General features: G+C 53.0%; 1 protein-coding gene and 1 long non-coding RNA gene across 7 annotated transcripts in view; one reads left to right on the top strand and one right to left on the bottom strand.

Moving 5' to 3' along the window:
• Window positions 1–24,010, top strand: part of RIPOR3 (RIPOR family member 3) — a 71,386-nt gene that overhangs the window by 20,714 nt on the left and 26,662 nt on the right. For all 6 annotated transcript variants that reach the window (XM_082744902.1, XM_082744900.1, XM_082744905.1 and 3 more), the window contains one exon: window positions 22,739–22,857. In XM_082744902.1, the coding sequence (XP_082601028.1) occupies window positions 22,739–22,857 (119 nt within the window). The remainder of the gene's footprint in view (window positions 1–22,738; window positions 22,858–24,010) is intronic.
• On the bottom strand, window positions 15,622–22,781 carry LOC309871670. The gene is made up of 3 exons (XR_014315427.1): window positions 22,694–22,781; window positions 19,842–19,896; window positions 15,622–16,574 (listed from the first exon to the last, which is right to left on the bottom strand). It is a non-coding gene; the product is annotated as an uncharacterized lncRNA (long non-coding RNA).

The following is a 24,010-nucleotide window of genomic DNA, read 5'->3' as shown; positions in this document are numbered from 1 at the left end:
CTCCTCGGAGTGCTTCAGACCAGAGAAGGGGAACTTGTCACCCGGGACGTGCAGGGACACTGCTCTGAGTCCTAAACTCTGCCAAAGTGCTTCTGCCTGCCTGGTTCTGCTTTGATGTGGTCTGTTGGGTTCTGTGTCATAAATCTACTCTGACAATTTCAGGTAAAAATGGGACACCTTGAGAGGTTATACAGATGCTGTTTTTGGTCATAAAAAATAAAAATTCAGAAAACCTAACAAAAGTAATTTGAACAAAGATTTTGTTGGCTCGAGTAATGGAAAAGTCAGTGGTAATGTGGGTTTCAGGTAAAGTTTGATCCAGCCACTCAACACTTTGGGAGCCAGAGTGCCACAACACCTACCCCTTTTCTACATACATCTGTGTGCTTATGCCCCCAGAATGGCCACCCCGTTCCAAATATCCCTGACCTTTCAGCTCAAGTATCTGCACCAACTGGAGTGCTCTTCCATGTCTCTTGGTTTACATTCCTGCAGGAGGGAATCTGATGTCCAGGTTCATCCTTCCTGGCCAGGCACCAGAAGTTTTATGTTTCTGGTCAGTGAGTGAATCATCTCTCCAGGGTCCAGTGTCCTAGGCTTGTTCAGATAGTGGTGGCTAGACCACAAGGGGCACATGTCTGTCCCACCTCAGTAGAGGCAGGATGTCTGAGAAGGGGTCATGGACCAGTCAGCCATCCTGATACCTCCCAGAGAAGTGGGGACTCATTCCCTGCAAATTCCTCCCTGAACTGGAGACGATCCAAGGAGTCTTATTTTGTTCTTAACTAATAACTTCAAGGAAGCTTTAAGTTTGGTTCTGGCTAGAATTTCTTTGCCTCACTGTTTCCTGAGGCTCTGTTTCTGGTTCTTTCAGGAGGAAAAATTCAGACTCAGGCTCTGTGACCTGTCTCTGCTATCAGTGAGTCCTGGGTCACCCTAGGAGTGCCACGGACAGGAGGCAGGGTGACTTCTCCAAACAAATCTGCATTATTTTATTACTTTCATACCAGGAAAGAGGCTTCATCTTCAAAACAATGCACGCACGTCATCGATTAGGCTGGAAGAACTTGTTTGGCCAAATTTAGAAGCCACAAGAAGGTCAGAGAATAAATTTAGAACTGAACTCTGAACCTTGAGAGCCCATCGGTCACGGTTAACTTTTCCTGCCACCTTGAGTTGGATTGGTTTCCCTCTGACTCCTGTGTCCACAGAATTCCACCTAGGCCTGGCCCTTCTCCTTATAAGCTGTGTGACTCTAGGAATGTGTTTAACCTCTCTGAGCCTTCCTTTCATTATCTTTTAAAGAATGGATTGGGGGGGGGGTTGGCAATAAAAACATCTACCTTACAGGATGTTAGGAAGATTAATTAAGACTTTTTGTTCTAGGAAAATATACATAACATAAAATTCCCCACCTCACCCATTTTTAAGTGTACGTATCAGGTCATTAAGCACATTCACGTTGCTGTTCAACCGTCACCACCATCCACCTCCAGAACACCTCCATCTCCCCCAACTGAAACTCTGTCCCCATTAAACACTAACTCCTCGATCCCTCTCCCCCAGGCACTGGCTCCCACCACTATTCCCTCCCTCCCTCCCTTCTTAAGATTTATTTATCTGTTTGCTTATTAGAGAGAGGGGGAGAGAGCGAGCTTAGGCACGCAAGCTTGGGGAGAGGCAGAGGGACAGAGAGACAGAGAGAATCAGAGGCAGGCTCCCTGCCCAGCGCAGAACTTGGGGCCAGGGGCTGGAAGTGGGCTCTCAATCTCATGACTCTGAGATCACAACCTGAGCCAAAACCAAGAGTGGGATGCTTAACTGACTCCGCCCCCCAGGCACCCCCCACCCCCCGCCCTTCTACTTTCTGTCTTTAGGACTTTGACTGCTCTAAGGACCTCATGGAGGAATCACGTCATAATTGTCCTTTTATGACTGGCTTCCTTCAGTTTGCATCATGTCCCCAGAGCTCATTCGTGTTGCAGCCTGTGTCAGAATTCCCTTCCAGTGTGAGGACGAATAGTGTTCCCGTGTACGGGGAGACCACATTTGTTTACCTGTCCAGCTGCTGAGGGGACACGGGTTGTTCCACCTTTTGGTTACTGTGTGTAATGTTGCTGTGAACACGGGTGTATGAATGTCTGGTCAAGTCTGGGTATACACCAGGAGTGGGATTAAAATATTTGGTGGAGAGCCCTTAGCCCATGCTTCGCGTAGATGAAACACTCAACAGTATAGCGAATAAAACCCGTGTTAGGAAAATAGTGGGTGAACTTTAAAATGCAGATTAAAGAAAGGGTTGTCAGATTAGCAATGACTAAAAAGTAATGTTCCTCAAGCAGTTGGGGTACAGTGAGCTATGTAATAATGTATAAAAATGATATATATTCCACCTATAAAATAGGTACCATTGGTGGATCATTTACTGTGTGCCTGAAACAAAGCTAAGCTCTGTGTATATTCTCACATTTACTCCTCCCAACAACCTAAATGGGTGGGTCTATTATTTCTCTGTCTTACAAATGAGAAAACAGAGGTCCCAAGTGGTAACGTGACTCTCCAGGTCTCATAGCCAGCAAGTGGCAGAGCTGGGATTCAAACCCAGGACCGCGGCTCTAAGAGTAGAAAAGCCAAGGAAAAAAATGCCTTCTAAAGGCTGACTATGGCCCCTAGGAAGGATGGGAGTACTTACTTTCCATGTCGCATTCATCTGTATTTTTCCCCTAAACCAAGGGAAAAAAGAGCATATTAGGTAAGAACAAAAAAAAAAAAAAAAAAAAAGAAAGAAAGAAAGAAAAGGAAGGGAAGAAACAGTTGTCTCTTGCAAGCAGGCATCTTTGATGATAAAACATTTATGTCTTGTGTCTCCTGCCACAAACTCAGTTTGTGTCCATTTTTTTCCAGTTGAAGAAGAGCAGAGTGTCCTGGCTGTGTCTTCTGGCTGATTGCTTAATAATCATGGACACACACACACACACACACACACACACACACGGCCGGACACAGGAGAAGAGACAAAGCCAGCAGTAGCCAAAACTCTGCTAGATCGATGTGGACTGTTACAGGCACAGCTTTCCAAAAAGCGGAGCTCAGTGAGATAAATATTTTTCCTGTGAGAAGAGGCTTAAGTCGGCGATCTTAACAACCCCCCAATTCATTCCAGATCTGCTCAGAGCGGCTGGCGTCAGGGCGCCCATCTTGATGTACTTAGGATCACTGAGTAACTGCAGCGTGCCTGCGTGTCTGGCTGGCTTCTCCCACGTGGCGGGGTGCCACGGGGTCCCGGCCAGGGCGGGCAAGGAGTCTGTCTCCAGAAGATGCTCTCCCCACACCTCCTGAGCTCCCACAACTTCTTGGGGTCCCTAACTTGCTTCCCCTGGGAAACCAGCAATATTTGTTCTCAACTGGAGGCCTGAGAATTTCAGCCTCTTTTCTTGGCAAAGACTCTGTACTTTTGGTTCCGGAGACAGTCTGCAGGAAGAATTTAGAATTAGGGCCTTCGGAAACCTATACACATGAAGAAGCCTGGGTTATCTCAAAGACTGAAAACCACTACCCAGGCAGAAATTTGTTGACTGATTGATTCATTCCCTCCCTGGGTTGTTCACTCAATAACGGTTTATTGAGCTCCTCCCAAGGGTTAAGATTTGGTATGGAGCTAGAGTCAGACAGTACGAAGCTGCTGGAGGCACAAGATCCATTCGGTCATCCCTGCACCCGTTCATTCATTCAGCAAGTATTTACTGAGTCCCTCCCAGGAGAGGCCCTGGCCCGTGGGACGGCTGGTCCGTTCGGGCGTGCATTCTCGCTGGAGGGACAGACGGGAGACAAGGAAAACGTAGTGAAGAGGATATCTGCTGGTGTGAAATGCTGAAGAGAAAAAAAAAACCGAGATGGGGAACTGAGAAAATGGAGAGGGGCAGGGCTGGTCCCACTGAGATAAGTAGCCCGGGAAAGGCTCACGAGGAGGTGATATTTAAGTGACAAACTGCGGGAGAGAAGGGAAGATGATGCAGGGAAAAGCATTAATCACGCTGACTCACGGACCACGCAAGTCCCCTTTCAGGGATCTCTCAGCCCCGAGTATGCCAGTGAGAGTCTTTCTGTTGTTAACAAGTCTTGAACGCCTCGCGAAGACCTACTGATGTCTGTACCTTAAAGGAGCGGGATGAGCGGACAATGTGGCTTACCTGCGCTCGGACACGGTTTTGTGTTCAGTGCGACTATCTCCCAGCTCCCGCTTCTGTTCTTCTTGATGGCCAATGATGCCGGCTCTTCATTTACAGCCACGATTAAATTGTCCTTTCAAAATAGGCTTATTTTCTGAAAAGCGGGGTCATTTATAGAAAAGTATCAGCACCTTGAAATACAGGTGGTAGTCCGGTATGGGGAAGCGGGGGCGTCAGGAAGGCAATAAACTCGTGAAGTCTGGGACGCACGTCAACAGGACAAGCTGCTCGGAGCCTGGCTTGGGATGTGAAACCTTCTGGGTGGGATTCAGCCTGTCATCAGTGACTCCCTTGAATGCTTCTGGAAGAGGATGGCGTCCCCCGGGGAGAGGGTGGATCTGGGCAAGGGGCTCAGAAGAGGCGCTACGGGGGGCAAGCTTGCCCTTACCTGTGAAGGACATACAGGGTGTTGGAGGGAATATCACACGCCAAGTGGTGGAAAGAGGAAGAAAACTGGCCGGGCAGGATGGGAATATGGGACAGAGCTGCCCGAGGAGGCAGACCCTCAGAAAACCGCCCTAATTTATCTCGTGCAGTGACTAATCCTAACGTGAATTCTAAGACTTCCCTTCATTGAGCACTGCTTTCTTGTATCTTCTTAGGTCATCTCAGCAGACCCACGAGGCAGTGCTGCTGTTACGGCCCCATTCTACAGACGGGGAACTTCGGGCTCAGGCCAAGTCACCTGTGCAAGGTTAGGCAGCCAGTGAGAAGCCATCAGGACTTTTTTATCAACCTATTTTTTAAAATGGAGATAAAGCTCCATAAAACTTACACTCTTATTTTTTATTATTTTGAAAGATTTTATTTATTTCTTTGAGAGACAGAGAGCGAGCGAGCACACGAGCAGCGGGGTGGGGTAGAGGGAGAGGGAGAAGCAGACTCCTTGCTGAGCAGGGAGCCCGACACAACACGGGACTCCATCCCAGGACCCCGAGATCACGACCTGAGCCAAAGGCAGACGCTTAACCGACTGAGCCACCCAGGCGCCCCTAAAACTCATACTTTCGAAGCGTAGAGTTAAGCACATTCACAAAGTTGTGCAACCATTACTACCATCTAATTCCAGAACATTTCCACGGCACCCCCCAAGAAACCCCACCCCCATTAGCAGTCACCGCCCCCACTAGAAGTCATCGTTCTCTGCTCCCAGCCTCCAGCAACCACTCATCTGTGTTCTGTCTCTATGGATTTGCCTATTCTAAACATTCCATAGAAATGGAATCATCTGCTCTGTGGCCTTCTGTGTCTGGCTTCTTTCACTCAGCATTCTCTGTCCAAGAGTCATCTACGGTGGGACACGTACGGCTGCCTCATTTCTTTATGTGACCCAACACTGTCCCACTGTCTGGCTGTACCATGTTTCATGAACCACCCGTTGGTTGATGAACACTCGGGTCGTTTTGGCTTCTTGGCTTCAGAGAATAACCCTGCTGGGAATATTTGCGTGCGTGTCTTGCGTGGACACGTGTTTTCATTTCTCGCGGGTGTACGTGGAGGAGTGACAAATGTCCTGCCCACTCGTAACTGTGCTGAACCACTGGAGGAACGGCCGAACTGTCTTCCAAAGCAGCCGCCGTGCTCTGCTCCCAGCCCATGGGGTCTGAGGCTCTAATCTCTCCAGTCCTTGCTGGTGCTCGTTGTCCGTGCCTCAGAGGAGGGTCAGTCGTCCCAGTGGTGGTGAAATGGCATCTCGTTGTGGATTTGATTTGCTGGGGGAAGCAGTCCGAGTGCGTTTAATTCAGAATGTATGGTCCCCACCGCCTGGTGTTGCCAATCTGTGTCCAAGGGAACAGAGAGGAGGAAGATCTGGCGGAATCTGGACATGTGGGTGGGTGTCCAGGGCTTGGGACTGCTCCGAGGATGGGGGAGAAACATAGGAGCAGGGTGGCGGACTGTGGGGTTCAGAGACTAGGAGAATTTGGGGGTGCAGTAGCGTTGGCGAGGGCACATGCCATGAATAGAACCGGATGATTGGACACCCCTGTATCCCTGGGTCCAGGGTCAGCCTCTTCCAAGGATAAGGCCTTGGCCTCAGGCTTTCTTTATTATTATTTTTTTATTGTTTAAAATTTTGTATTTTTAATTTAAATTCAATTAATAGTGTTTTCGAGGTAGAGTTCAGTGAGTCATAAGTCTTCTAGAACACCCAGTGTTCTAGAAGAACACTGAAGCATGACATCACATGCTCTTCTTAATGTCCGACCCCCAGTGACCCCATCCCCCTGCCCCCCTCCTCTCCAGCAACCCTCAGTCTGTTTCCTATGATTAAGAGTCTCTTATGGTTTGTCTCCCTCTCTGGTTTCGGCTCATTTTCTTTTTCCCTTCCTTCCCCCTATGCTCCTCTGTTTCGCTTCCTAAATTCCACATATGCGTGAAATCGTATGATAATTGTCTTTCTCTGATTGACTTATTTCGCTCAGCATAATACCCTCTAGTTCCAACCATGTTCTTGCAAATGGCAAGATTTCTTTTTTCAATGGCTGAGTAGTATTCCGGTGTGTGTGTGTGTGTGTGTGTGTGTGTGTGTGTGTGCGCGCGCGCGTGTGTGCGTGCGTATCATATCTTCTTTATCCGTCATCTGCTGATGGACATCTGGGCTCTTTATAGCACGGCTGCTATAAACTTTGGAATTCAGGTGTCCGGGCTTCCTTTACACAGAATGAGACTGAAGCTGAGCGACAGAATTCTTCCTCAGAAAAGCCAGTGTGAAGGGGATCTCGAGGGCGGAACTCTACCAGGGCTCTCTGTGCAGGCTAAGGATGTCATGGCGTCCCACCTACTGTCTCCAAAGTTGTGACTTTCAGGGTCCTGCTTCCCCAAGGGTCTGCAATTCCCAATACACTGGGTCAGGGCTCATTCCCATGTCCCTGGTGTGGGGAACAGGGCTCTGAAGACCACAGGTGCACTGTTGCTAGCTATCAGCTGATTTCTAATCATTAATGCATGCACTGCTCCTGTTTCTTGAGGATTTATTATGCACCCTTAATGACGTACCCTGCTCCAATGCTTCATGCATTTAATTTCCATCCCCACTTTACAGATAAGGAAACAGTTTCCGGGAGGTGAGGGAGGTAGTGTGGCCGACATCAGGCAGCCAGTGGGCTGTATGGTCAGGGTCTGAACCTCGTCTTCACCAGGCACCCCAGCAGCCTTCCATTTCAAGGCTTCCTCGACAGATGTGTTGGTTTTCTGTGTAACAGACTGCCATGATCCCAGCCACTAAGAACAATCCCCATTTACAAGTCCTAGTTTGGTGAGCCAGAGTTGATGGGGCTGGGTTCTCTGCCGAGGGCATTGTAAAGCTCAATTCAAGATATTAGTCAGGCTGAGTTGCCATCCAGAGGGCCTGGGGACAAATCCACTTTCAAGATCACTCTTGAGGGTTCCATAGGACTGAGGTCTCTTCTTCATGACCAACGGCCAGCCGGGTCACTTTCAGCTTCTGGAGGCCCATCATATTCCTTCCCACAAACCTCCCCCATTTTCAAAGCCATCAATGGAGAGACTCTCCCTCACATGGAATCCCTCTCTTACTTTAAACCTCTTTTGACCGGAAGAGCCAGTCCTGTTTAAAGGCTCACCTGATAAGGTCAGACCCACCCAGTATAGTCTCCCCTCTGCCACAGAAGGTGACACAATCACAGGAGGCATACCTCATTACATTCACAGGTTCCATCCCACTCCAAGGAGAAAGGATTATGCAAGGTCATCTTAATATTCTGGCTGCCCACAGAAGGTCTTAGGTTTTACTAAAAATGGTCATGATAGCTAGACTAATACCAGTACAACCGTTCATTGGTTAGAGCTTCACAGTTTTCAGACTGATTCTATGTCTGTACTCCTGTTGGAGCTCAGAAGCGGTGCTGTGACGTATGTGCTTTATCCCCATTTTGCCCACGAGAGAGAGGAGAACGCCTACCTAGCCTAGCAAGGGCTCAAGTCCACATTACCAACCCCCAGCCCAGAGCTCTTGGCATCCACAGGACCCCTGCCTCCTCTTAGAGCCCTCAGACCTCATCACCATCCTTGGAAGGGGTGAAGCACCATTTCCAGCCAGCCCATCCTTCGGGGAGTGCCTCCCTGTCAACTCGCCATATTGGGTCATCGGAACTCCAGCTTTTACGGGAACTGCCACTGGGCTGGGCAAACCTCACCTCATTTAGCAGGAAAAACCAATAAAGCCTGAGGGGCGCAGAATCAAAACAGCATGTGCTCAGGAAGGGCCCAGCTTGGCAGAGGCCCAGGCTCACAGCAGGGGAGGCGGTCTGGCTCAGGCTGTGGTACACCGGCCAAAAGCAAGGGGCCACCCGCTCCGGTGGGAGCAGTGTGTCAGGTAGCAGTCAGCACTGTCCTGTGTCAGTGGGCACCAGGCGTTTCCCTGCCCCGCGGGTGAGCCCCGGATGCTCACATCTTCTAGACTTCCCATAGGGTACCCCCCCTTTTAATATGTAAACTAAGGCCCGAGACTCCAGAGAGAAATCCAGGACGTGGCCCCTGTGACCCCTAAGGATTCTTGAGGGTTTCAACATTTCTTCTAGATACCTTTATGCTGACATGTGCTGATTTTTAAAATTTCTTTGCTCTTCTGAAATCACTGTCGTTTCTCCTTGTATCCCATGCTGGACACTTCTCGGACTCTTTCATTTTCCCTAAAGTACTGCAGACACAAGCCCGCCAGAGTGGGCTCTAGAGATAACTGTTGTGAGCCTGTGGGGAAGGATCTGGCTGACTTGAGCTGAGGGGGTCTCCCAGAAGGTCACTGGGAGTGTGCACAGGCCTGGAAATGGGCCTGAACCAAGAGCTCCGGAACTCAAGGCGGGCTCACAGCAGACATTCCGGTCAGGGCCCCACTGAACCAGAATGAACGCAATCCAATGTGTTCCGTCTTCTGCCTGCCTGTCCCCGCTTTCCTTTTCCAGGGAGGCTGTGCCTGCTTCGCCTGATGTGGCTCTTGGGCCTGTCCTTGTTGAGGGGATCTCCCCGCCCCCCGTGGGGCTCCGGGGCCAGGCCCAGCAGATCTATAGCAGATGGGCAAAAACTAAGTCCTCAGAAGGAAAATGGGTGTCATCAGGAAGAGAGAAAGTCTAGAGAACTGGGGGGCATGGGAAGGGGGGAGCACATTTGGGAGTAAATTGAAGAATCCCCATGCTAAGATTTCATTGCCTGGAGACTTTCATGTGTTGCCCCCCCCCCCCAAGCCCTCCTTTCCTGTGCTGTCCGTCATCAGCAAGTGCGTTTCTGTGCTTTCTTATACTGAACTAGTATCTTCTCTCCCACCCACCAATGCTTGGGGCCCACCTCGACACATCCAGAGTCTCCTTAAACTGCTGGATTAAACGAAATGTTTTCTACCTGAGGTTGAATTGTGTCCCCCAAAAGATCTGTTGAAGTCCTATCTCCTTGTCCCCGTGCATGTGACCTTATTTGGAAATAGGGTCTTTGCAGATGTCGTCAGGTCAAGGTCACTAGGGCAGGCCCTAATTCAGCGATAGTGCCCTTGTAACAAGAGGGCAATGCCTTGTGAAGACAGAGACCACTGGGACAAGGCCGCATGACCCCCCGAGGCAGAGACGGGAGAGGGGCAATGGCCAGGCAAGAGGCGCCGAGGACGGACAGCCACCACCAGAAGCTGGGAGAGGCAAGGAGGGACCCTTTCCTAGATCTTTTAGAGGGGACACGGCCCTGCTGACACCTTGATTTTGGACATCTGGCTTCCAGAACTGTGAGAGATTAACGTTTCTGTTGCTTTAAGCTACCTGGTGTACCGTATACTTTGTTACAGCGCCGCAGAAAGCATATACACATCCTCAGGGCTCTAACCTTGGGATGCAAAGGGATAGACAAAGATATACATTGTAGCTTGGTTTTTCCTTTTAACAGAGAGGGAAAAAAAGCATGTTCTTGCCCCGGTAAAGCAAGTTACAGAAGGTAACATCAATGATCCCTATTTTACAGATGGAGAAACAGGCTCAGACTTGTCTAAGTCACAGAGCTAGGAAGAGGCAAAGTATGGACTTAACCTTGGTTGTTTTTTTGTTTTGTGGTTTTCTTTTTCTTTTTTTTTTTTTTAATCAAGGCTTACACTCCTCACCCTCCCGTGACTCTGTGGACGTGTAGCTCAGAGGTTACAGCACAGTCCCCACATCCCCGTCCCCAGAGGTCCCCTTCCTTATTCCAGGAGCTCAGGACTTCGTACTAGCCTCGTGCGTATGGGAACCACCTGTTCCAGCCACATCTTCTGTAACATGAGCCTCCCCAAAGAGAACCCTCTTTCCCTGGTGATTTTCATTACAAAATCGGAGATGCATTCCCCCCACACTCCTCTCCCAGTAGGCCAAGTAAGAATGTTCGGCAAAGAAGGAATTAATTGATAAACAGCTTGTAGTACACAAACTCCAGAGTCCGCCTGGGGTGTTTTGCAACACTTTTTGGAAACTCCAGGATTACAATTCCAGCACAAACTGTTTATTTCAGGCTGTGAAGCCACACGCATGTCTTGCGTGCCTGGGAATCCGGGGGCTTTGCTCTGAACATCGGAAACGGATCCCCTCTCTTCGGTGTGGGCATTTGCCACGGCTGGTAGAGCAGGGCTGCGATACCTGGGGAGACCAGTAGGGGTCTTCTTCCAAAAGGAAATGGATTTTAGGCTGAAGATTCTGGAAATTCAAGACTTCGGGTTCTAGAAAATAAAGTTGTTCCTTTGGGAGGGAGTCCACTCTCCTTACCATGTGGGTTAGCCTCTGCCATAGAGTCACTCAGCCCTGAGGATGGGGCAAGAAAAGTGAAAAAATCTGACTTTTCTGGCCCCCTGTCCCAGGGAAACACAGGAGCTAGGGCCTGGGCGCCTGGGCCAGCCTCTGTCTCTGCATTTGACACCAGGAGGGAGAGGAAATGGCCCATCGCATTGTAAAAAGAAAAACTGAAATGGCAGGCTGGCTAGATGTGTCTTTTGTAAATTGTTTATCTTGGGATGACCAGATGGCTCATCTCTGGGAGAAACCCTGACCATTTCCAGTGCTGTTAACAGCCTCCAACAGCAAACAGTCCCTCTGAACCAGCCCATGTGCCTATGCAGGAGTCCCAGACCTGCTGGCGGGGACCTTGGGCATTCTTGGAGGCTGACTCTGCCCCACTGGGACCTGGATCTTCATTCAGATGTGAGGGCCAGGTTAGGCAACTGCAGGGAAGGCGCAAGAACAGCTTCGGTGGGGGGGCTTTAAGTGTTCATACCCACTGGGCTCCCCAGTTTGAGCCCTAGCCCCTCACCCACCCAGGGTCTCGCAGTCAGGTCCCTATTCAGCCTCTCCTCACATGCCACTACTCAAGTGCTCAAAATGCGTTTGAACACCAGTATTTTCTCCCTACCAGACGTCTCCACCCACCCCCTTCCCCCGGCTGTGTGAGTGTGGTAAAACCACTTGCCCTCTCTGAGCCACAGCATTAAGCTGTAAACAGGGTGAGGGGCTCACCCTCCCTGGGAGGCTGGGTGAGAACGGGTGGCGGTAGGATGGGTTAAGTGAAGACTTTGCAAGTCTTCCCCAGCCCCTGCCTGTATTAGAACAAGATCAGTTGTGATTCATTCGGGGTGGTGGGGGGGGGAAGGACACAACAGGTACTCTTGCCTTCCTGGACAGGGGATAGGGAGCTCTCGCCCGAACCTTTCTGGGCTCCCCCGAGGCACCCCTGAATGGGGCCTCTCTTCGGAGCCTTGTAAACACAGTTCCAGGGGTAAGACTTGAGTTCTAGGTGTGTCCAGAAGCTGCAAGCCTAAGGAGGGATGTCAGAAACCTGATGGACATTTTTAAAAGCTCACTGTGGTTTTCACGTTGGGGCAGAGGGCCAGGTGGAGGCAGGGGGACCAGTGAAGACCACAAAGGTGGCAGGGGTGGGGGCCTGGTGCTGGGGGAGGGGATGCAAAGGAGGGAACCGATTCTGGGTGTTTCTGAGAAGCAGAGCAGATAGTGAAATCTCTTGGCCGAGGCCCTCTGCGGAGGAGGGAGAGGCTCTTGAGGACTTTATAGCCTGGCCGGGAAGACGAAATTCTCACCCAAGGGGCTCGACTTCAGTGGTCTACAGAGTAGAAACTTAATCTTAGGGGTGCAGAGAGTAGGTTCCAAACTCTTAAAATGTAGAAGGACAATGCTGACAGATCTGGCCACATAAATACTTGGAGCTTTTGCTATACATACACACACGCACACACAGACACATCACGAAGAACAAGAAAAAAGGTGAGCGAGGGGCTGGAAGAACACTAGAAGTCACTGAGAAAAAGCTAGGTAGCTGGGACAAAAGAACATGAACTGGTAAGTTCCAGAACGGGAGATGCTAAAGATAATGAGCTTACAGAAATCTCATGAGCCATCAGGGAGAGGAGGGTGAAAAAGCCCACTTGCCCACGCCCCCGAGAACTACACGCGAACGAGAGGAGAGGAAGAAGGGATCCAACTGTCCAAGAAGGGGAGAATCTGAACAGGACTCAGTGGGAGACTGGGGGTGGGGTCCAAGCCTCAGTGATGTTGGCAAAGCCCCTGCCAGTTCTGGAAAGCTGGCAGTGAGGGCCTGTGGATAAGAGGCTGACTCAGAAGCTGGGCTGCCTGGGCTGGAACTTCTAGATCCTACAGACCAGAACAGGACAAAGTTGTACACATGGTGTAGCATTTTGGTGAAGGTCAAAAGAGTGGATTCAGGTCAAGCACAAGGTCAAGGACCTGGCTCTCTCTCAGGCCCTCTGTCTCTGCGAGGCTGGATTAAGGTTAGGGTTAGGGTTAGGGCCAGGCTGAGGAGCAAGGAGGTGGGGGTGGGGAAGGAGCTGGAGAGGGAGCCTTGGCGGGAGAGGGAGCAGCACTCTTCAAGGGAGGGCTGGCAAAGGGCCAAGGGCAGGGTCCGTGATGACCTCTTGAGCCCCCAGCACCTTGGCCTTCGAGGGACTCTTTCTCCATAAGAAATATTAAATCGTGTATGTTACGACTGAATTGGTATAAGGTTGGATAAATTCCATTAAAAAATACATGCTATTAATATGTAACACGTACGATACCACATAATAAAACATTCTGTTTAACCTACAGGTTCATTTCTTTTTTTTTTTAATATTTTATTTATTTATTTGACAGAGATTGTAAGTAGGCAGAGAGGCAGGCAGAGAGAGTGAGGAGGAAGCAGGCTCCCCGTGGAGCAGAGAGCCCAATGCGGGACTCGATCCCAGGATCCTGGGATCATGACCTGAGCCGAAGGCAGAGGCTTTAACCCACTGAGCCACCCAGGCACCCTACAGGTTCATTTCTGATCTTCTGGTTTTAAAAGTAATCTGACCATTCCCGGGGGCCCCACGCACAAGCCCCCTGTGTCCGTGACCTCGGCCCAGGGCGAGGCACCGGGCCTTTCTCCCGGAGTCAGCAGGCGGGAATGGCATTCTTGCTCCGCCATTGGCAGGGTTAGGAGAGGCCGCAGTAATGCCGTGCGGGTGAGCAGCCGGGAGGGTCTGTGTCCCCGACGGCAGAGAGTTCAGCTCATTCAGTACGGACTGAATCCAAGTCCTGACTGTGATAAGTGAACCCCGGCCCGTGTGTGTGCATCAGTGGTCAGGCTCTTTCAGATGAAACCAGTAGGCTGCCTTTGGGCCTCTCTTCGCTGCCAGGCAGGGGTCTCGCGCAGGGCTCAGATGTGACAGCAGATGCCCGAGAAGGCGCCCAAGCTCTTCTCTGAGCTCAAGCCATCACGCTCAGTCCCCAGGCCCTTGGCCACATCCCGGTGTGAGGGTGTGAGTATGCGGGTGCACACACGGGGGGTGGGGGGTGCAGCAGCTGTGGCCCCAGGGCCACTGTAGCTTTTGGGCTGCTGCCCCCCCCCCATTTGTAGCCAACAGAGTAAGTCCCTTCACTGCCATTCTCGGCAGCCGCGGAAATGATCCCTGACGCCCATGACGCTAATTCACTAGTCCTTGAGCACAGACTGAAGCGCGGCCTTGAACCCAGTGTTTCCCACTGGAGGCGATTCTGCCTCCCGGGGGACACGTGACAGTGTCTGCGGACATCCCCCCACCCCGTTGTCACCCTGGAGGGGACAGGGCTCCTGGTACCCAGCGGTGATAAATACACAGGACGAACCCCGCAGCAAAGAATGACCTGGCCCAAAGGGTCAGTGCTGAGGCCAAGACCCTCCCACGCCCAGCATGCACCGAGGGCTTCTGGGTAGAGTCCTCCACATGGTGCTCGGTCACGGCCAGGGTGTGGTGAGTGTGCACATACGCCGGAGGCACACTCCCACACATGAGTTACAGTGACATGATGCTGCCCCTTGTGAGTTCCGGCCACTTCAGCCCCACAAACCTCAGTCTCCCAGTCTGTAAAATGGGGGTGGTAACAGTGCCCGCCTCGGAAGGGTGTTGTGGGGAGATGCTGTGTGTCCAGGATGTGGGAAGGGGGTGCCGCTCAGTGGATCCAGAGCGCCATGGAGGCCAAACTCTCTGGGTACCAGGGATGAAACGAGTTAATTCTTAGAACAGGGCGGGGATACACAGCAAATGTTCTCACAGTGTTGGTTCTCATTAGCAGTATTACTGCTCTCGGTTTTTGACATCAAACAGGTGCCTGGCCAGGATCACAGAGCCCTGCTTGGCCTCACCCTGACCTGCCAATGTGGTCAGCACCAGGAAGGGTCTGTCTACACCATCCCTCTATCTTGAGCCCTCCCGGCCGCCCTCTTTTGCTTCCTTCCTTCCTTTCTTTCAAGATTTTATTTATTTGACAGAGAGAAAGAGAGCGAACGCATAAGCGGGGGAGGGGCAAAGGGAGAGGAAGAAGCAGGCTCCTTGCTGAGCAAGGAGTCCGCTCTGGGGGCTCGATCCCAGGACCCTGGGATCATGACCTGAGCTGAAGGCAGATGCTTAACCGACTGAGCCCCCCAGGCACCCCTCCGCCACCCTGTTTTCTAGAGCTGGTCCTACAGCCACAGACCAGTGTGGAGGCTGCATGAGAAAGGGGCTCCAGCTGCCCGGCCCGTGCTTCCCAGAGGATCAGCTCCCGTGCCCCCATCTCTGTTCTCTTGCCTCCAGGCCCTTTCTTTCCCAGCCATGGGCCCCAGCTGCACGCATACTCTTACCCCCACGGCGGCCCCAAGAGGCCCCTTCCCCAAAGAGCCGCCGTCTTTCTCAGGGGCCCCGGGCACACCAGGTGATGGAGCCTGTTGGTGGCGATCAGATCAGAGAAGGGGCCATTTAAATCCAAACACCCTCTGGATATTTCACAGAAATTCATGAGTTATCTTTACTTCCTAAAAGCCCAGCGGAGTTGCCTAGGAGTGTAGATAATATTTGTGGGCCTTCAAAAAAAAAAAAAAAGTTTTTCTTTCTTTCCTTCTTTTATTTTTTTTTAAGAGGAAAGTTTCTCCTTTGACCCCAGGTTCATCCTGAAAAGCAACATTCTCCGGGTCAGAGGACAGGCAGTCAGCCCTGCTTAATTACTATGCAACCAAAGACATGGCAACCATGTGTTCTGTTTTCTTCAAATTAACATTTTTTTTTTCCTAACTATGAGGGAGTGCATGTCCTCTGCAGAACATCGGTAAGGTATTGTCTCAAAAACAAGACTGAGGCCAGGTCGTGTACAGCTTGCCTCTCCATCTTCTTACTCCACATCGTACTTCAAACACGTTTTATTTTCCCATGTCATTATTCCTCAAAACCATATTCCCACCTCTCGGGGCCCCATAAATTTCTTCTGTGTGGCTGAGCCATTTGGGCTACTGAACCTTCCCTCCCACTTGGTCCTTTGCGGCCTCACCTGGGGTTCTCATCTGTCAAAGGGTCACAGGTGTGCTGTGAAGACTGGGGAGATGATGCACCTGCTCCCCGCCCCCCCCCCCGACTGGTCCCTTTGAGACTCTAGGCTTCAGCTGGAGCAGTCATGGACACCTCGCAGTACTGCCCTGGGCAGGAAGGTCACAGGGGGCTATAGGCTGTGTGGTAAACTGAGGGAAGGGAGCCTCTTGGATCCCGGAGCCTGACTCCCACGCCTGGTCTTGAACCATCAGAGAGTTTCCGTTTGCCTTGTGGCCCTGCGACAACAAACTCTGGGGGGACAGTTAGGGCTCCCTGAGGAGCTGCCTGCTCTTCCCTCCCACTAGAAACCAGCGCTGTCCGCACATCTGGCTCTCCATCAGGCCACCTGCAGAGACACACCTGGGTTTCCCATCCCCCCTCCCCCTCCCTCCCTGGCGCCCGGTCCTATTTTCCGGGGGGGGGGGGGGAGGGCAGAAATGTGGACCACCAAGAAGCTGGGTTCCTACCTGCTCTGCTGAAGCCAAGTGTCCTTCAAATCCATTACTCTTCATTTAAATATGCTGTTATTTGTTAAAAAAACACTTTTTATCATACAGAAGACAGTCTGTTCTAAATAGGAGGTTACCTTAAAAGAAATTCAACAAGAACCCTGAATAAAGCTCAGCTCGTCTCTCTCCTGCTCATCATGCTGTGCTTGGGGTCAGCTCTGTGCTTGGCTGAATGAGGGGTGACAAGTGTTAGATTGCTGGGGAGCCAGGACAGAAAGTGGACTGAGGCAAGAGCGTCACGGTGTCTACTCTGTGTTCCTTACTTGGCCCAGAGTGGCCTGCGCTTGGGCGACCCTGAACTCTAGTCCTCCCCGGTCCTCCCACTTTACAGACAGGGAGACAGAGGCTCAGAGGGGAGGGAACCACATGCAGATCCCCTGGTCCTGCTTTCCTGGCTTGGGAGAGATGAACAGATCCCTAGCAGTGGGGAGAGAAGCATCTAGAAGCATCTGGTAGGAACAGGGCCCACTGGGCTCAGCAGAGAGAAGGGGTGTCCAAATTGGAGGGCACCAGACCTAACATGACCTCTGTCCTCTGTGGGTTAGCTATGGGATTTTCCCTCTCTGGGGACTATCAAATGTCTGGGCCTTGTTTGTGGGGGAATCAGGGGGTAGGTGGGTCAGGGATTGATTGCGGAGGGCAAAAACCTAGCTCAAGCTGGTATAGGTTGTTCAGAGTGTCTGAGCTTCTCCATAAGTGGTGGTCTGCGCTGGCCCAGGAGGCATGGACCTTGGGCCAAAGAGGAAGCAGTCTCCCCAGTATGACTGCTCCCAGCCCCTGGATGGAGGTGCCATGTTCAAGGGTTTGGCATGCAGTAGGCACCCTGTAATTGCCTACCGAGACACAGCATTGTCCAGCAAGGTGTCCAGTAGGGCACAGTGAGTAAGTAAAGGAACTCAAAGGGCATCATTCCCAGAGCCAGAGGGTGCTGGAGGCCTTTCCTGCATATTTCTCCCTGGATGCAGCTTAAACCCCCACCCCACCTAAGTCTGGTTCCAAAAGCCCCTCAGGGATTCTCTTTTGCCACACACACTGAACTAAGTTCATCTAATTGACCCTATCTCTTGCCTCTGAGCTTTTGCACATGCTGTTTCTGACACCTGGCACATACTTCCAGCACATCTTCTCTTTCCCAATTCCTCCTCCTTTAGATTTCAACATATGGCTTCCCCTAAGGGGTCTCCCCAGTTACTCCCCTTTGGCTGGGTTAGGGGTCCTGGTCAGCTCCCCAGGCCTCTTGTCCCCCGTCACAATCCAGCTTCATTTCTTCATGTCCTAATTCCTGTCTCTTGATGGACTAGTTCACAGCCATATGCCAAGTGCCTGCATTCAGTAGGTGCTCAATACATGTATATTGAAGGGACAAATCAATGAAGGAATCCTAGGGACAGTTCTGAAGAGATGTCCTTCCATTGTTCACTTGTTCAGTCATGTATGAACCAATACTTTTGGGGTTCCCCTTAGTTGATGAGGTCCTGGACATACAGCTGTGAGAGAGACCAAAAAGCCCCCCGCCCTATGGAGCTGGGGCACATGGAGGGGCCTCACAACTCCCAAGCCGCTGACCAGACAATGTAGGATGGTAAGGACTTGTCTAAAGGATTTGAAACAGGGTGAGGAGGAAGGCCACTCTAGCCCGGGGGGCTGGGGAGGACGTCTCTGAGGAGGTGACCTTTTTGCTGGGACCTAAAGGCTGGGAGGGAGCATCAGGGGTGACTTGCAGGAAGGGCATGCCAGGGAGGGAGAGGCCACGGCCTGGATGTGGCTGCAGCCATGGAGCTGGGCACTGGGCTGGCCCTCCCAGTCACCTCTGGGCCATCCAGGCCAGTCAGGGGGCTCACCGCTGAAATGAGGGAGTTGGCCTCCATCGGGCGCAGACAGTCTGGTTCCCAGCCTGGCCTCCTCCGGTCGCCCATCCCTCTTAGGTATAAACTCAACATCCTGGGCTATTTTGCCATTTCCTTTCGTGCTAGACCAAAGGGTCTATTTTGGAAACTCCTATAAGCAAACTAAGCCCTGCCTGGCATTTGAGCGGATATAAAAGAGCCCTAAGTGAGGGACTTGGGCCTAAAAGCCACCCAGCCCTGAGAGCCCACGCTGTTAAATTTAGAAGCCTTACCTCCAAATGAGGTGAAATTGTAGGTTCCCTGGACTGGCGGGTGGCTCTGGCCAGCAGTGAGCTGGACAGATTTAGCGGAGTGGGCTCGGGCTCCCTCCAGCCGCGTCTCGGGGGCGGAGGCCCAGGACGACGGCCCGGGGTGTCTGGGGAGCAGCCGGCTGGGTGAGAAGCCCCTCCAGCTATCCTGCTCTGGCCACACTCACCAGCTGTCTCCGAGCCACCCGTCTAAGTGAGCGCTGCCCAGGGTGCCCGGCCAGAGAGAGGCAGCGAGGGACGCGTGGGAAAGACACAGTTCTGCCTGCCATCAAAGGTTTGGGACCCGCATGACTTCCGCGCCTCTCTCTTCTGCCCAGGGGGGCAGTGAGGCCTCTGGCTTCTCTCTCATGCCCTGCACAGTTCTGGCTTTCCGGAGCTGCTCTGGGCCTCCAAGTGTCCCGCCCCGGGGGCTTTCCAGACTTGCCTACAACCTAGCAGTGAAAGGGTGAATGCCAGCCACCGCAGGGGAGGGGGAGGGGGGTGGCCAGTCTCTGTTCTGAGTGGTCAGTGTCCCTGTTGTGTCAACGACTCAACATTAGGACTATCAGCCTCGGTCAGAAGTGACCAACACTCATGGGGGCTTGTTAGGAGCTACCCGCTGAAGGCTCCTCGCATTCCGGGGGTCTCAGCCGGGCCATCCTGTCCCCAGTCCACAAGAAGGGAGATGCTTTTGCAGCAAGAAACCCTGCTGGGGGAGACTGTAGCAGTCAACGGGTCAACCACCAGGGTCTGCCCCATCGGGGCCTAGGGGAAGGGCTGCTGGCCCCACTTTTAGAGCAGCTGAGCTGGGACTGGGAGCTGATGCTGGTCCCAAGAAGCCCAGGCAAACCTGGGTTCCCACGCCCTGAAGCCTGCAGGAGATGGGCCTTGATTTGTCTTGGCCTCCCCAGCTCACTGCTGGCTATGTTTCTAGCTTGGCAGGTCCCTTTCATGACCTGTTTCCCTTCTGGGGCCCCCTTCTCTTCCCTTTAGCCTGGGTCTAGCTCAGGGGTGGGAGCATGTCCTCAGGCCAGCCTCCGGGGGGGGGTGGGGTGGGGGTGGGGCAGAGGCAGCCCAGCTTGAAGCAGCCAGGCTTTTACGACCTGTTATGCCTACATCCAAATCCCAGCGCTGGCATCTCCTACCTGTGGGACCTTGGTTGAGTCCTTTCTTCTCCTCTCCGAGTCTTAATTTCTTTATCTGTAAAATGGAGATATGAAGAGTACTTACTTCATATAATCTTGGGAGAATTAAATGAGATTTTACATGGTTAGAGCAGGTACCAGGCAGCCTGCTGGCTGCCCGGGGTCAGAGGTAGTGCTGGCCTTCTCGGGGGTCATTCAGTAAGAGCTGAAGCTCTTGAAAGACTGTTTCACGAGGGCATAGCCATGCTCATCATTTACATAATGTCTCTGGCTGCTTTTGCTCTAGAACAGGAGAGCTGAGTAGCTGTAACAAAGAGTATACAGCCCGTGAAGCCAAAAACTTTAGTATCTGGTCCTTTACAGAAACTGTGCATCTGCCCCTGCCTTGGAGTCCAGCACTTAGTGGAAATTCTTATCCTTATCCTTCCTCTTATCTGGCACTGCGCGCTGCACAGCCTGGTACAGCGGGCCAGCAGCCCAGCCCATCAGGCCTTGTTCTCTGGGCCCGTAAGGATTGCTGTGACTGTTCCACGCACCCGGGAACACTGCAGCCATGCCTGCAAGTCACTCTCTGTCTAGTGGGGGACCCACAGAAGTCACCTCTCACAGACCACTAAAACTAGTGGAATGGGCGGTGGGGGAAGGGTGTTCCAGCCCCCACCCCCACCCCCCTGGCTGGAGCCAGAGTGCTCATGCCAGCCAGTGACCTTGGTCCCCCTCCCTGCTCCCCCCATCCCCAGCCCAGCTTGGCTGGGGGCTCTCAAGAGTTTGAGAAGGTTCCCAGCACCACTCTGAGCACCTGCTGACAGACAACGGGGTGCTGATAAGTGTCTTAGCAACATGCAGGGGAAAACAACAACACCCCCTCCCCAAAAGCAAATTTGTAGCACCTGCCAACATCCAGGGTACAAATACTCCTACCAGGCCGAGGTCAAGCTACCCAAATTCCAGAGGGCGTAACAGTGGACGCTTGTGAGCTGGTCCAGGCTGGCAGCAGCCCAGCCCAGTGGGGACAGTGGGGACAGTGGGGACCTCCTTGTGGGGCCTCCGTCCCTCATCCATCAGTGTAGGTCAGCCATAGCTCCGATGCCTCAGGGATCGTGGAGATTTAGTAAGATAAATTTCATAAGGCATTGTGCGCAGGGGCGGCTTCACAACAAGTACTTGGTAGATAATGGCTCCCAACAGGGCTGGTGTTCACAGACCCACACACGGCATGAGAGGGTCCCTGGCGCTGGGGGTTGTCAAACAGTCAGTGGGTGTTCAGCAAACACTCATCAGCTCTCCCACCCGATCATGGCTGAAGGGCGCTCACTGGGCTCATCTGTCTCTGCGGTCACCCCCAGGGCTGCAGCCCGGGTCAGGCCACTGCACCGAGACAACCATTCTTCCCGTGCATCCCCTTCTCATTGTGTGCGCCCCGCACCTTGTCTACTGGGGCCTTTTCTGACTTTCCATTTTGCAGCTGTGACCACTGAGGCCCAGAGCCAGTGAATGGCACAGCTCGGATTTGAGCCCAGGTCTGGGTTTTTGTTGTTTCCAGTGCTCGCCTATGTACAGCACACTCGGGGTGGGCAGGGGATATATGGGAGGAGGCGAAGGTTTGTGGGGGCTGCACCGATCTGCTGGGGGGCTCTGGAGCCTGTAGCGGGGACTGACCATACGCACTGGACAGATGTGGCTCGAAAGAGAACGTTATGGTTTGGGGGAGCCCCCAGTGTGAGCAAAGGTATGGACAGCGGACTCCACTGGTTGGAGAAGGACGTCAGGACGCAGGCGCAGTACCACCCAGGGAGAGGAGGGGGCGGTGCCGTGCAGCTTGTCTATAGGTGTGGCTTGGCCAGTAGGGTCCCCAGAACCCCTGGACTGACTCCAGCCTGGCTGAGGAGCAAGGTATGAAACTGTAGCTGCGCAGACTTAGGTTAGATACAGAGAACCTTCCGTTCGTTGCTGCTGGGAGACACTGGGTGATATTCCCAAGGGATGTGGTGGCATTTTTCCGATCTAGAGGTGGTTTGGAAAGAAAGCAAAGACAGCCGGGGTTCTAGGGTGGTCTCAGCGTGGGCTGGGTTAGAGATGGGGCAATGCAGCCGGGGATGCCAGCAGCCTGGCCTCCTGTGAGATGGGCTTTGTCAACCCCTGCTCAAAACCCTCTGGGGGCTCCCAGTCACCCTGGCCCCTTTGCAAGACCAAACCTTCCCTGGGGTTACCAAGGCCCTCCATGACCTCCACACTGAAGGCCTCTCCAGCCTCGCCTGGAGTCATACGCTGCTTTCTGTTTCTGGATGACACCGATTCTTCTGCACCCCCTGGCCTTTGCCCAGATATCCTTCCCTCCCCTCCTCAACCTTACCCTCTCAGCCTTTGGTCGCCTCTTCCATGGCTAGATCAAGTTCCCCCTGGACTCCCCCATCGCTTTGCCATAGACTTCCTACTGTAGCTGGTAGTTCATCAGCTCCCTGCCAGACTGGGAGCCCGGGAAGGGCAAGGGCTTTGCCCGTCTTGCTCAGTGCGTGTCTCCCGTACCGTGTCTGGCCCACAGTGCTCAGTGAGGGTTGTGGAGCGGGGTGAGGGTTACCGGCAAGGAGGAGTAACTGAGAGGTCAGCAGGGTCTGGTTTTAGGAGGAGCAGACACCCCCCCCTGCTGGAAGGCTCGGGATTGCTCAGGCATTAAGGACCTGAGCGCAGAGTACAGAGACCTGGGTTCGAACTTCGCTCCTGCCACTAGCTCCAGGCAGGTTCCCTAATTTCACTGAGCCTCAGTTTTCTCATCTGTCGCCTGGGGACAGTACCAGCCGCCCCCCTCTCTGCGGCTATCGTGGTGGCGGGGGCTGGCCGCGGTCAGCACTCACCAGATGGCGGTGCGAGGCTGACTCTCCTGTCCTCTCCCCATCTAGGTGACGGCCATGTCGGTGAGGCTGCGGTTCCTGTCCTCCGGGGACGCGGGGGCTGTGGGGGTCGTGGGCCGGAGCGCCTCCTTCGCGGGCTTCAGCAGCGCCCAGAGCCGGAGGATCGCGTAAGTTCTGCCCCGCTGGAGGGTACGGGGCTGGTTCGTCTCCCGATGCCCGTGACCCCGCGGGCAGCTCTTCTGCCAAGTCTGCAGCCCAGCATCGTGTGTGCGCATGCGTATATGCGGGTGCGTGCGTGGGTGCGTGCGTGCGTGCATGAGAGCGTGACCCTTGGCGCTGGGAGGAACCTGTAATTTCCTTGAGACCCAAATGGGTGTCATGTCAGTTGCCCGAGCTTATCAGACCGGCTTGGCAGATGAGATAAAAGGCTCAGAGAAGAGGAGCTGCTCACCCAAGGCCACACGGCAAGACTGATTCAGAACCGGAACTGAGGCTCCTGGGGGCGGGGTTAGGATGGAATGTTCTTCCTGTTTGACAGAACGGACGTGGGGCCACTTATCCCAGCTCTGTGACCTGGGGCCAGTGACTTCACCTTCAAGTCTCGGTTTCCTCATCTGTGAAATGGGGATCATGAGTGTCCCTCCCCCACATAGCTGTCACGAGAGTACAATGAGGTGACACGCAGCAAGCAGCCATTACATGCTGGAGCCCTGCAGATGCTTGTGGAAATTTTCAAAGGAGCAGATGGACCTTGGGGTCAGTGCAGACCTTCTAGACACGAATGAGTTCATAGCCACTCCATGTGTTTCCTCCAGGTACAAGTAATCCCCAGGAGGTAGGTTCCTTTCCATTCCTGGGTGCTGCTGCCTAGTCTTGGGCTTCCTATCGGGCAAGGTGCAAACCTGGGGGGCTGCCTGCCCATTAGCCAGCCTGGGGTGTGGGGCATCCTGAGGAGCCCAAACACCTGCCTGTTCGAGCCAGTGTGGTAGAGAGGCAGCTCTCCCAGCCAAGCAGAGCTCCGAACCTGGTTGGTCAGTGAGTCAGTCAACAACCAAATCTCATGGCCTTCTCTTGCCTGAAGCCCTCCACAGGTTTCCAGTCACCTAGAAAACAATCTAGTCCCCTCTCCTGGCCAAACAAACAGCTCCTTAATCTCCTTGGGCCCTTGGCTTCACTGCCATGTCCTGAGCCCCAGAGCAGGTCTGCCTATGGTTCTTCCCTGGGGTTCCACAGCTGCACACTGGACCCCCAGGGATGCCTGGCCCCTGAGGTCAGGCTCTCCTGGCTCGCCCACTTGTCTCCTGGCTACTCAGTTCCAGC

The sequence above is a fragment of the Mustela nivalis genome (genome assembly GCF_964662115.1).
Source record: "Mustela nivalis genome assembly, chromosome: 8".
Lineage (NCBI taxonomy): Eukaryota > Metazoa > Chordata > Mammalia > Carnivora > Mustelidae > Mustela > Mustela nivalis.
The sequence above is the reverse complement of the archived record's forward strand: the minus strand, read 5'-3'. Positions and strand labels throughout refer to the sequence as shown.